Source organism: Rhamphochromis longiceps, linkage group LG9, assembly GCF_057381845.1.
Source record: "Rhamphochromis longiceps isolate RC_006_pf linkage group LG9, R_longiceps_female_GT1.1, whole genome shotgun sequence".
NCBI classification, from domain to species: domain Eukaryota; kingdom Metazoa; phylum Chordata; class Actinopteri; order Cichliformes; family Cichlidae; genus Rhamphochromis; species Rhamphochromis longiceps.
The window spans coordinates 37,237,043-37,250,845 of record NC_140565.1 but is presented as its reverse complement, the minus strand read 5'-3'; the positions used below and the strand labels follow the sequence as shown (position 1 = coordinate 37,250,845).

General features: G+C 41.7%; 1 protein-coding gene across 2 annotated transcripts; it reads left to right on the top strand.

The window, feature by feature from the left end:
• The first annotated feature begins 70 nt into the window (after positions 1 to 70).
• Positions 71 to 13,487, top strand: gcm2 (GCM transcription factor 2). 2 transcript variants are annotated; one of them, XM_085417658.1, is made up of 8 exons: positions 71 to 467; positions 4,803 to 4,866; positions 6,599 to 6,787; positions 6,877 to 6,989; positions 8,032 to 8,157; positions 8,245 to 8,501; positions 8,615 to 8,855; positions 9,082 to 13,486. In XM_085417658.1, exons 1-8 carry the CDS (start codon positions 375 to 377, stop codon positions 9,394 to 9,396), a joined length of 1,398 nt encoding a protein of 465 aa, XP_085273784.1. In that variant the 5' UTR covers positions 71 to 374; the 3' UTR covers positions 9,397 to 13,486. The 2 variants fall into 2 exon arrangements, with proteins under 2 accessions (XP_085273784.1, XP_085273785.1); XM_085417659.1 differs by lacking the exon at positions 71 to 467 and adding an exon at positions 491 to 2,568 and having other exon boundaries at positions 9,082 to 13,487.
• Positions 13,488 to 13,803: the final 316 nt, after the last annotated feature.

The following is a 13,803-nucleotide window of genomic DNA, read 5'->3' as shown; positions in this document are numbered from 1 at the left end:
ACAGCTGTTGTTATTAATGTGGCTGTTGTTCAGAGCATTGATTGATTATTGGTGATCGTCACGAGGCTGCACACTTGTTTTTGTCTCGTTTGTATTTTTAGTTTTTCTTCCTCTCTCACCTGTACACACCCCCTCCCGCTCCCTCTTCCCTCCGCAGGCTCGCGACTCTCTCACTTCTACCTGAGTCCTCTACAGAGCTGCACGCGCTGTCCGGAGTCACGCGGATCATTTTGAATGTTTTATTTCACCTGCGGACTTCCGGTTTGAAAAGAGGTTTGAAAACTTTTAATTTGGCTCAGATTCTAATTCTTTGATTTCGAAAGAACCATCGGAGAGCCGAAGAGGACAGGGTCAGGCCCGCCAGCGGCAGGAGGATGTCCCGTGCCGAGGAGCGCGAGGAGGCGGACTGCGTGTGTTCCGTCGGGATGAAGTTAACGTGGGACATCAATGACCCCAAGCTGCCCCAGGTACCACGTGATCCCAGTCATCCTTTATTGATTTTAAATGTAATCAATAAAAAAAGATTGAGAGGAAATAAGAAGGAAGCTTAAATTAGGCAGACAATGAACGGAGTCTGGAGAAGCAGGGAGTCAGGGCCGGAGACGTTTGTTCATCAGTGATCACAGTTTGATCCGCTCCGAGCACAAACGCGGCAAGAAGAAACAAACAGAAAAAGCAAAACACGAAAATAAAATTAAAGTCAGATGTTTTTAATTAGCATAGAAATAATCCGAGTTTGTTTTAGAATTACAGGCCACCTCTGGAGAATTGTCGTCACATCTGGAGCTCAAATTAAATAAAAAAAAAAAAGTGTTTGAATTTAGTTAGATTTTTTGCTTTCGAGAAAATGAAACGAAAAAAAAAGAAATAAATAAAATAAAAATGTGAAAGAGCAGCAGGTCTGAGAGTGTGAGCGAACACACAGTGACAAACCCAAATATCCACGTTTAAAAATAAGCTTTTGAAAACTAAACAAATATCTGAAAAATAACTCGTTCATGCAGAATATTTACACACATATAAGTGTCACAATAAAAAGGAATTCGTTCATTAATAAGAGCGTACACACTGCTTATTATATTATAACATTATTTGAATTTATAAGTCTACAGAAATCAAAGTGAGCAACTCAATAAATGTTTCTTATTTTATTTATTTTGATTTTGTGAGATGGTCTAAAGAAAACGGTCCAGTGTGTGATTTACATGGAAGCTTTGACACATCCCAGCGCGAAACCACGTCCATTCCTGATGCACGTAATTATCGATAATTAACTAAAAATCTATAATGAATATATGATGCAGTAACTGACATTACAAACACTCAGTCGTGCATGAGGAATTAGAGGAGGGCAGAGGTCGAAGTTTAAAAGGGTTACAAAATTCAATTCAATTAAATTTTATTTATATAGCGCCAAATCACAACAAAAGTCGCCTCAAGGCGCTTCAAAATAAAAACACAATATTGAAATCAGCTGTTCTGCATCGAGAAAATGTTTGTTTGTAGTTTCTGGATTTTTCTGCCTTGTATGGAACACATGAACGTGTTTGATCAATAATCAAACCATCGACCTGTTTTTATTTACATTCACAGGTCGAGTCTTTGAAAGTTTGATTGGATTATTGATCAGTTATCGATAATCGGTCACTTTCACATCATTAAACACGTTCTCCAGTATCTTATTCTACAAAACTTTATTTAAACAAACTGTTCAGAGGATTTAATAAAAAATAAAGACATTTATTTGTAGTGTGTGTGTGTGTGTGTGTGTGAGAGAGAGAGAGAGCGGACTGAAAAACCCCACATTTAAGAACAAGCAGAACAAATTATATTTCAGTTCTTTTTAATGTAATGAATGTGAAAAATGTCCGTTGAATAAAATCATGTTTCTCCTGCAGGCGTTTTTTCAGACACGTTTTTATTTATTTTTATTTTTTCATGACATGCGCAGATCCAAACAGACGAGCCTTCACAAACACGTTTTCATTAATTTGGTAATAATAATCAATAATTATTATTGATAATAAATAATATTTGTATTATTACTTCAGTTCAGTGGTTTGAATCAGGAGAATGTGTCACGCGTGAAAGTTTCACACATTCCCACAGACCGGTGCAGAGTCAGAGGTTTTGTGGAGGTTGTTTGAAGGTTACGTGAAGCCGCCGTGTGACCCGCGCTGACTCGGCTCTTTGACTCTGTTTTTCTGGAGGTTGTTTGAAGGTTATGTGAAGGTTCGTGTGACCCGTGCTGACTCGGCTCTCCGCTCTGTTGTTGCTCAAACAGAAAAAACTGGTTTGTATATTTTTGTTTCCAGTGAAACCAAACACACATCTCCCATCGCACACAGCTCCCACGCTGATCGATATCTGTGATCGATCCGGGACACAGCTTTTACACTCAGAGCTGATTTTTCAGATCGAATTCAAATGATGGAGCTGATGCAGGATAAATAGTGTGGTTCAGAGGCCGCTGAGGGCCACGGCCTGGACTAGACTTTATCTGGCTTCACAGCCTGACTCCCAGCCGACTGTCCACGCTCCGTGTCATGATCCTGGACGTGGACATGGGTAAGAATGTTTGCCGAATGGTTTCGGGTCACGTGGAAACGGGGTTTGGTTGTTTGTTAATTCACTGCCTGACAAGAAATTCAAAATTTGCTCCAGAAATATTTACGCCCAAATAATTTTAAGTAATGAGATTACATTTCACGAATCGGGTCAAATGATTTTTTTGTTTGTACGAATCAGAATCAAGAGTTTTATTGCCAAACGTTGAGCAGATTTGCAACATTAGGAAATTGTTGCGGTGCTTTGTGTGAGACATTAATAGATATAAATAGACATAAATAATCAGTAATTATTTCAATAAACAAACCGTTGACTAGTCATCTACATTTAACTCAAAGTGATTCAAAGAATCGCTTTTTGGAGAGCTGCGTGAAAATATGTGCAGAGGATTTTCCACGATCGCACTGAACCAGCCGTTTTTAATCTGGGCTCCTCCGCTTAAAGTGCCGTGGGCTGGTTCATGTACCGGGCTCTCGTCTCTGGTCTCCTGGGTTTGGCCCACTATGATCCTCTGATGTCTCTGACTGGACGTCCTAGACTGGATTCTGGAGATATAAACCGGCCGCTGTTTCAAACTAAACACGAGTGCAACTCCGTGGAACGGGCCGTGGTGTGAAGTCGCTGCTACCTGAAGACTTTGTTGAAGAAACCCTCCCAGTGAGGACAATAATAAGCAGCAAGTTGGTGCTGGTCAGACTGGAGCTGGCTTCTGTCCTGTGATGCGAGGTCTACTCTATTAGCCGCGTAGGTACCGACGTGTTCCCACCACGGCGATGAGCCGAGACGTGTCTCCAGTGTAACGTGGAAATAAAACGAGTTTAAAATGTGCGGTTCCTTGTTTGAGTGAAATGATGTAACTGAATGTTTGTATGAATTTAAGGTCGTTTTCAGTGTTTTTTCTGTTTCCTGACTGTGAGTCTGGCGTTTTTCTTTGTTAAAGATAAACTTTTCACACTTTACTGATAACGCTCACACATCTATTCACAGAATCAGACAAAGATTTACCAACATCAGTAAGCACGTGTGTTTTCTCGGGGCCACCGTACATTTCACACAGCGTTCAGGGCTGTATCCGATCAGGATGTGTTACATCATATTCTATAAGGATGTTATGTGTTTGTAGACTTTCTGCCCAGTTTGACCCATTTAGCAGAAGTCAGCCTGTTTAAGGCTCTGATATCTATTCTGTGTGACTTACAGCAGTTATGACATGGTCTGATTTTCTCACCCAATAAAGGAATATTTCATATATCAGTCTACTCTTCATTCTATCAGAAACAGTTATCACAGCTCGTACATTTTCTTTTTACACATATTTGTAAGCATTGAGCCAAATTTAGTAATGCCAACATATTAAACGAACAATATTTGTCTCTCATATATGATACATCTGTATATACACTGTCACAGATACTTGAGTGTCTTTGAGTGAAGATTTAAGGTGATAGGAAACATAAATGACTTCAACTTGAATCTTTACTGAAGCTCAGTGTTTGACACAGAGTTCACTCACATGTGCTGTACCAGTGTACCTGCACATGTGATGTGACAATAGAAGTGATTTGATTTGAGAGTTCAAACTCACTGCTGTAATAACTAATAATGATTAATATAATAACTATAATATTGGCCATATTATATTTACACTGACTTTAGTCTCATGAACAACATTAACTAATTGTTATTTACTAACTAATCTTATATGACTGTTCAGTACAGATATGAAGCCCAACAATCATGTTTTACAGTCCTGTGGTCTCAGCCTCAGATACTTATTAAATCACACAAAGCTCGTGTAGAAACAAACAAACAAATGAACAAAATATGTTCTCCTTCATTTCTGTCAACTACACGTTTCCAGCTATCATGGTTGCTAGGCAACCTGGGCAGCGCGATGGAGGCTAGACCGCCCATTTCACAAGCCTCGCACTTCCGGCCTTAGCGGTCTTTGAGTACGCGGCCCTTGAGGACCGTTGAGGCTGCGTACTTTTAGACCCTGAATTGGGGTACAGCCCAGGTCTGTTTCAGTGTGAGGGCATCGGTGCGTCACACCGTCATCAGCTGATCGATCACTGCAGTAATCTATTCCTGTGTAGCGGCCTTTGACTCATAATTTCGCCTTTATTTTCATTATTATATCATATTATATTATTATGTCAGCAACAATAAATACATAAAGCGCATTGAGTCAGAGCTTCAAAGTCTTACCCGTGTGTGTGTTCGTCTGTCTGCAGGACACGAAGCAGTTTGACCCGTTCCAGGAGTGGACAGACGGTTACGTTCGGTACATTTACAGCGGTGAGAAACTTTTTCGTGTTGCTAAGATTTTTTTAAATTTTTGTTTATTTAAATTCTGTCCAAACATAAAAGACATGATGTGAAGATTTATGAGCCTGTAGGTTGATTCCCACTCAGCTTTAATCATTTTTAAACTTTATTTGACCTTCTCAGTCATTTTCTTTTAGGGAGCATGATTACATGTCAAAATATATATGTACAAGTTATTATTGTGAAATTGTTTTAAAATGTCATAAACATGCTGCAGTGTTTGGGTAATTACTCAAAACATAATAAAAGGAGTTTGTTCAGTCAGCTGAGTTAAGTGCATGTCTGACCAGAGAAAGAAAGTCACGACTTACCATGGCAACAAGTAAATAAAAAGCATTTTAGTTCAGTTTAGTTAATTTTTTTACCAATATAGTCCCAAATTCATGAGTTTTATGTTGTAGAGTAGAGACCCACAGCAGGGTGTCCAACTGTCCTGCAGGTTTTAGATGTGTCCTTGATCCAACACAGCCGATTTAAATGGCTAGATGACCTCCTCAACATGTCTCGAAGTTCTCCAGAGGCCTAATCATGTGATTCAGGTGTGTTGACCCAGGGTGAGATCTGAAACCTGCCCTCGAGGCCTGGAGTTGGACACTGCATGCACTTTGGCGACAATGGGAAGGAAAAACTCCCTTTTAACAGGATGTTAAAAATGTGAGGATTTAACGGGGAGTCAATGAAGGGAAGCCAAAACAGGAGAAATCTGCTCTCTCTTTCTAGTCCCTGTCAGGACTCTTGCTGCAGCATTTTGGATTAGCTGAAGGCTTTTTAGGGAGTTTTTTGGACATCCTGATAATAATGAATTACAGTCATCCAGCCTGGAAGTAATAAATGCATGAACTAGTTTTTCAGCGTCACTCTGAGACAGGATATTTCTAACTTTAGAGATGTTGCACAAATGGAAGAACGCAGTCTTACATATTTGTTTAATATGTGCGTTGAAGGACATGTCCTGGTCAAAAATGACTCCAAGGTTCCTCACAGTGTTACTGGAGGCCAAGGTAATGCCATCCAGAGTAAGAATCTGCTTAGATACCATATTTCTAAGATTTTGAGGGCCGAGTACAATAACCTCAGTTTTATCTGAATTAAGAAGCAGAAAGTTAGCGGCCATCCAGGTCTTTATGTCTTTAAGACATTCCTGCAGTTTAACTAATTGGTGTGTGTTATCTGGCTTCATGGACAGATAGAGCTGGGTGTCATCTGCATAGCAGTGTAAATGTATGCTATGTCTTCTAATGATGCTGCCTAAGGGAAGCATGTATAATGTAAACAGAATTGGTCCTAGCACTGAACCCTGTGGAACTCCATAATTAACCTCAGTGTGTGTGAAGAGGACTCTCTATTTACATGCACAAACTGGAGTCTATTAGATAGATATGATACAAACCACTGCAGCACAGTACCTGTAATACCTACAGCATGTTCTAATCGCTCTAATAGGATATTATGGTCAACAGTATCGAACGCTGAACTGAGGTCTAGCAGGACAAGCACAGAGATGAGTCCACTGTCAGAGGCCATAAGAAGATCATTTGTAACCTTCACTAAAGCTGTTTCTGTCTTGATTGGCTGTGGCTAACCAATGAGATGTTGGAGTTGGTTGAATACATTTTAAAATATACACCATGAAATGATTTAATTAGGAAATATAATTGCTCAGTGGTCTAAAAGTCACTGTTTGGTGGATTTTGTTTTGCAGCTGAAGATAAGAATGCTCAGAGACATCTGTCTGGCTGGGCAATGAGAAACACCAACAACCACAACTGTCAGATCTTGAAGAAATCGTGTTTAGGTGTGGTGGTTTGTTCTCGAGGTTGCACACTGCCTGATGGATCCAGACTTCAGCTTCGACCTGCCATCTGTGACAAAGCCCGGCAGAAGCAGCAGAGTAAGAAGAGCCTGGACCAAAGACTTCTCAGGACTTCCTCACCTGTGTTCACGTTCACCTGACCAGTTTATTTTTCTTGTGTGTTTCAGAGAAGCTTTGTCCCAATTGTAATGCTGCTCTGGAGCTGCTCCCATGCCGTGGTCACAGTGGTTACCCTGTCACCAACTTCTGGAGAGTCGATGGAAAGGCCATCTTCTTCCAGGTTGATTAATAATAATGGATTGCATTTATATAACACTTTTCTAGGCACCCAAAGCGCTTACAATTCCACTATTCATTCACTCTCACATTCACACACTGGTGGAGGCAGCTACAGTTGTAGCCACAGCTGTCCTGGGGCAGACTGACAGAAGCGAGGCTGCCATATCGCACCATCGGCCCCTCTGACAATCACCAGTAGGTGAAGTGTCTTGCCCAGGGACACAACGACCAAGACTGTCCAAGCCGGGGCTCGAACCGGCAACCTTCCAATTGCAAGACAAACTGCCAACTCTTGAGCCACGATCGCCCCAATTTGATTATCAGCACAACTGGTTTTCTAGCTGTAACACTGTCAGTGAAAAAAAATTGTATTTAAAATATTTAAACATGAATAAATATTTAAATGATAGCTAATAAGAAATATTTGCTCATTTTGTGTTTGGTTTAAAACTAACTGCAACACATTTGAATAAAGCAGTTATCAAAGGGCATCATCGGGTCTTCGTCAACCCTCTGAACACTGCAGCCTTTTCGTGTCTACAAGTTTTTTCAGATTCTCCAAAATCTTTTGTCAAATGATGAAACACTGATGATAGAATCACAACGTTAATTGTGTTTATCTGCATTTTCAGTGAGAGAAATGTTTAATGTTTTCTGGGATTTCCTTACCTGGATGATTGAGAAGGATAAAAATCAATCTTTGGATTAAGGCTCGGATCACGCTAACGCTAACAATGTTCGGTTTGAACTGTTGAATTATCTATAGTTGCTGGTCCATCAGGTGTTTATTGCACAACCTTTACTGCAACTTTATTGAAATGTATTGCTGCATCTTTAAAAAGATTTAAGTTTTGATGTGTTGATTTTGTTCTGTTTATCATGAAACAATGATTTCCATCATATTTTATTCGGTACAGTTTTAAACAGGTTTAAACTACAACTGTCAAAATTAGGGTACAAATCAAATTCAGTGTTTTTATTTATGTATCTATTTATCTAAATGACATTTTTGTGAATTTGATGTTACTATTATTGTCCTCCAGGCAAAAGGCGTTCATGATCATCCCAGACCAGAGTCCAAATCAGAGACTGAAGCCAGAAGGAGTTCAGTAAAGAGACGAGTCAACTCACCTCCATTCACACCAAAGAGACGACTCATTGAAACACAGGTTGCTACCAATAAGCCACAAACAATAACCACTGTTTGTTCACATCTCTGCTGTTTACTTACTGTTTCCCTGTAATTTTCCCTTTAGGCTCTTGGCCCTGCGCTCCTCTCCTGCGTTGAACCAACGGATAGGATTTCCTTCATTGAACCAAACTTCCCTCAGCACTACCCAGCATTCCAAAGCCCAGAAACCTACTACAACCCCCACAATGCACTGGGAGAGAGCACACCAACACTTCAGAAACCAGCCAATCCCAGGCTTTATATGAGCAGGCCCGGATATGACTTCCAAGGATACCTGACCTCACCTTCATATCCTGTGACCTCTGACCTTTGCGACCCTAGGTTAGCTTCAGATATTCCTCAAAACAGTTTCTGGTAGTGTAAAAATAATAAAATGCACCATAAATGACATGTAAAGTTTCACAGGTTTAAACCAGATTCTGGTTTCTGTGCAGAGTGGCCCCGGTCCTGGGTTCCTCGTCGTCCTCGTCTCCATCGTCAGCTCCTCTCTCCTCCTCCTCTACCTCCTTTGACCCCCAGACAAAGACCCCTTCTGGATGGAAAGAACTGCTGAAGAACTCTGCCCCCTACAGTGACAACCACCATTACTACAGCACAGAGTACCCTTGCCGTTATGCCAGCAACAACCCGGGTTCACCAGCAGCACTGCAGACCATCATCACAACGACAACCAAGGTGAGTAACCCTCAAAACCTGAGGTTTGTCTCAACTTGTAGAGCCTGCAGGAGACATGCGTAAGAGTCAGGTATGAGATACGTGTTTTGTAGTTGGACTTGCACATGGTTGACCTTGTGTATTTCACTGTAAACTGAAAACAATTGGCTGACATAGAAGCTTGAATATCTGTTTCACCTGTAAATAATGTCGTTGTCACATTATCACCTCCTGTGTTCCTCCTCAGGTCTCCTATCAACCGTGTCCGAAGCCTCCTGCTGCCCTCCCTCCTTACCAGTCGTGTCCCAAACCCTCTGTCGGCCTGCCCTCTTACCAGCCCTGCACTCCCTCCAAACCTGCTGGCCTTCCTGGCTGCTCCTCCTTACTAGACGACCCCTCCTCATCCTCATACTCCACCGAGGTGAAGGTGACAGAGGATTCGGGTGGAGTCATCAAGTCTCTATCTTTCCAGCCTGAGCCTCTTCAGACCAAAACCGAACGGGCTGACGGCTACGACTACCGCTACTCGTACCCCAACACGTACCGCTACGACGACTACTGAGGGAGCAATACATCCATCACTGTTACCACTGCCGCAAACTTCCTATGGCTGCTAGTATCACTGGACCATTCAGGTACCAAGAGGATCAGTCTGAATCCAGGTTTTGGTCCCTGAGAGACTTTCTGGAAAAATTCACTTATCAAACGATGATCTTTTTCACGTCGGACGTCAGAGAATCACCTCTGGAGACGTTCAGGGGAGGAACTCAGGCAAATGGGAATATTTGCAACCAGTATCCTGTTACTGGGCTGGTGTTTCTGGAGCTCACCCTTTAGGTGCTTCTCACAAAAGAAAAACAGCATAAATCATTAAAATACTGTGTATATTATTTATTATCTTTCAACTTTCTGATATTTCCTGAAACAGGCTGACACGCTGATTCGTGGTAATCTCCAAAATCTAGTCAAGACACAACAAACTGTACAGCATATTTGAGCAGAAGGTTTTATGTTTTCACCACAAAACACAAATTTGTATTTCGATGGATAGTCTTCATATCAACTTTGGCCAAAGTTTCAAATAACAGAGCCTAACAGTCTAAAGCTAAGCTCACTGCTCTGAACACTTGGTTTCCTGCTGGGTTTTTTACACTCTGTATCTGTAATTATCATTAAATATCATATGACATCACATTGATGTCACAGAGATAGTCATAGATTGTATAACCTATATAGATCCCATCTCATCTACGTAAGATATAGAGTCACAGAATTAAACTGGCAGTGAGCACAGGAAGTCATCATGTCAGAATGAGAACATTTGGCTCCATCAGCAGACTGAGATTCATTACTGAATAACCAGCACACACGTTGCACTGTTTGTTGGACTGGATTTCCTTTATTTCAAAACCCATTTAATCATGTTTCATATTTTTAAGAACATTTTATTAGTTTCACTGGAACAAATTTCTGTGAGCATCTGAAAACAGAGGGCTGCAACAAAGGGGCGATGTCAAAGATCAAAACTGAACTATAAGTGTCTCTGTGTGCCGAGGAAGACCCTGAGATGTGACTGAAAGCTGGATCCAAACATATATATATATCCATAAATAAAGTAGAACTAAAACGTCTGAAAAGACTTTCACGTGAGAGACTTTTAAACACTCTGCAATCAGAAATCATAATGACCTGTATGCACTTGGAGTATTTATTCTATCTGTTAAAGCCACTGCCTTTTCCTGAACCTGGAAGAACAAACAACGTTTGACTGAGGAGATCTGAACCTGTTGAAGTGACACATTAAAGCAGCTGATCTTCACACTCTGCTGTTTCTCGATTCTTTCTGAAATCAAACCCACACTCATGTCTTTAACAGTATGAAACAAACTGGTGGAATGGCCCTTTAAGATCTGACAGGGGTTAAATGAGCAGGCTCTCAATCAGCAACACACAATATCGACTATAAGTACACATCATCAGTTATAATTTTATCATTATGATAAAAACAGATAAAAATGGTTCCTATAGCTTTAGTGTGAGACTGTGCTAACTATAAAATGAAACAGATTGTGAATTTAATAAAGCAACGAGCTGATTCGGGGCAGAGTGAATCAGCTGTGGTGTTGCAGGGACTTTACAGGGCAGCAGAAACCTTCAGAAGGACTGTTGTGCAGAATTAAAACCGTATAAATAAAACTGTGTTTTCAAATGGATGCTGAGAAAGTGTAAAGCAGTGAGTGGACAACAGACCAAACGTGAGTAACCTTCATCAACAACAGACAAAATAACCCAGACAAGGATACTGTTGACTGACATGAGTGTGTAGTTAATACGTTGAATGGTTACCTAGGCAACCAGGGGTCTACCTGTACCAGAGTCGGTTCAAGGTTACACAGTTTTGTCACAATGACCTTGGAAAGGAGACAACACCATGAAGTTATCAGCGTCTGTCACACAGCGACTCACACCTGGCTCGTCCTCAGTACAGTTCACGCTAATTCAGGCACGCAGATGTTTTCAGGAATATTAATATTGAATGTTAGTGGGACTTTCTTTCTTTGAGTTTGCTGATCTCAGAGCTTATTTAGAGAAAAGTTTAACAGGATGACGAATTAACATCTAAAACTGCCACAGGTGTTTCCGAGTCACAGGTAAGCCTAGTGCACAGGTGAAGGCGGCCTTTAGTGAGTCCAGCTTCATTCAGCAACATGGATGTGAAGTCATCACTGAGACCACTGTCAGAAGGACCCCTTGTGGGCTCCGAGCCTCATAGTGAGCACCCTGCAGCACAGGATCAAAGCGCTGCTGTTTGGACATCTGCGGGTTTCGGTCTGAGTAATAAATGTTGTTTTGACAAGAGCATGTCGGGACAGGACTCACTGAGCTGTCCTCAGGGTGAACCTTTATGTCCTCGCAGACGCTCTTCGACCGCCTCATCTTCCTCTCTTTCACTACGATCCATTACGATCGCTCACTCCTCAGCTCACTTGTTACCTGCCTTCAGTGTACGCTAACATCCATCAGTGGATGATTATGTTCAGAGGCTGGCAGGCGGCGGAGCCACCCAGTCTGATCCTCGCACACACACTCACAGTAAAGTGTGCGTGTTAGTCCCCATAGGGAAATAGTTCCTCTGCATTTAACCCATTCACCCAGTGAAGCAGTGGGCAGCCACCAGTGCAGCGCCCGGGGAGCAGTGTGTAGGGACGGTACCTTGCTCAGGGGTACCTCAGGGTAGCCGTTCAGTGGAGTCGAACCCCCGACCTTCCGATCATGGGGCCACCACTCTACCTACTGAGCTATCCCTGCCCACCTACTGAGCTATCCCTGCCCTACAATCCTGCAGATTACTCCATAACAAATCTGAAACTGAGATATCAAAACTCTGCTTCTGTCCAACAGCCTAAAAGAAAACTCGCTCACATCATAATGCTGTACACAGCGAGGTTAGAGTTAAAACTATTCTCCAGTAGGATGACGACGATGATGATGATTTTCATATCAAAGAGATTTGAACGGTAAAATGTAAAGATATAAGATATAAATATAAGAGGATTTTCTGCACCTTAAGTACCAGGTGAGCAAACAATGTTTCCACAGGCGGGATCTTCTTCAAGCAGACACTAGGCCACGATCTTCATCTTCATCATCCTCACATGTGATAAATTTATGTGAAGGTGACGAGTCTGACAATACTCATCCAAATGCTCACGTTACACACACACACACTCTCGGTGATACTTCTCCTCTCTGCCCCTTACCCTGAATAAACCAAATATCTGCACCCGCCAGCAGCCATGTTTGCTCTGTCACTGTCATCAGTTGGACCGGGATGCTGAAAAGGAACATCTTTTCAGACTTTATTGCTCAATAATCAGATGATGATTGATGGAGACAGGCAGGAAACATGAAATTTTTCCTCCTGTATGGTGCCAAAAAACCTTTGAAATCAGGAGGTTTGGCGCTTTCAGGTAGTTCAATGATGTTCTAATCAATACTTGTTATTGATAAGTTACAGTAACCTGTGCTGAACGTATCCCTGCTGAGGAACACCGCATAGTTGAATTCCTGCACAAGAGGTTTCTGTCTCCTGACTCACCTGGTGCCTCACCTGTCTCTCACCTGTAAACCAGGTGAGGCTGAGTGCAGATAATCCCAGACTGTGTAATTCTATCCTTTCCCCAACAATCACCTCATCCTGTCTCCTTATCTCCTTATCTTCTTCTTTTTCTTCTTCCTCTCCGCTGATTTCCATCGCCGCTCTTTCACACGCAAATAATTTCATCCCTCCTCTTCTTCTTCTTCTTCTTCTTCTTCTACTTCTTCTCTGCTAAATAAATCATCGTCTGCTGACATGAGATACCTTTCCAAACAACGGCACATGTGCCCTCCACCCCTCCATCCACCGATCCCTCCACTCTGATGTGGCTTCACGCTAATGGATGTTTTCAATTTGATGCTACATGGTTGTGATTCCCGACAGAGAGACAGACAGATGGAGCGAGACAGAGGCAGGATGAGGAAAGACGTGTTAACGAGAAGAATAACCTTATTGTACAATAACGTCCAACGACCGTCTTAGAGCCAGGGAAACCTGTCCAGACTTTAAAGTACATTAGAGGGTCGCTGTGGTTCACCTGCTCCATTTTAACTTTGTGTTCCCATTAAATCGACACCGTCCTCTGAGAGATTCAAGGAAACAACAAGTCTGGCTGAACAGGACCAGGTGTAGGATTAACTGCTTCTCTGGTCTCGTGTCGCTCACTTTAATTTTAAACTGTGTAATTTTAAAACTGTATATACTGTATATTCTTTGTATTTGTTATCTCACTCTTATTGCCTGTTCTTATTGTCAACGTTATGCTGCTTTGTTGTAAGTTAATTGCCCCTTGGGGATAAATAAAGTCTTTCTGATTCTGATTCTGTGTCATTCTTTCAACTCCAATAGCACGATGAGTGCAGCTGTTCT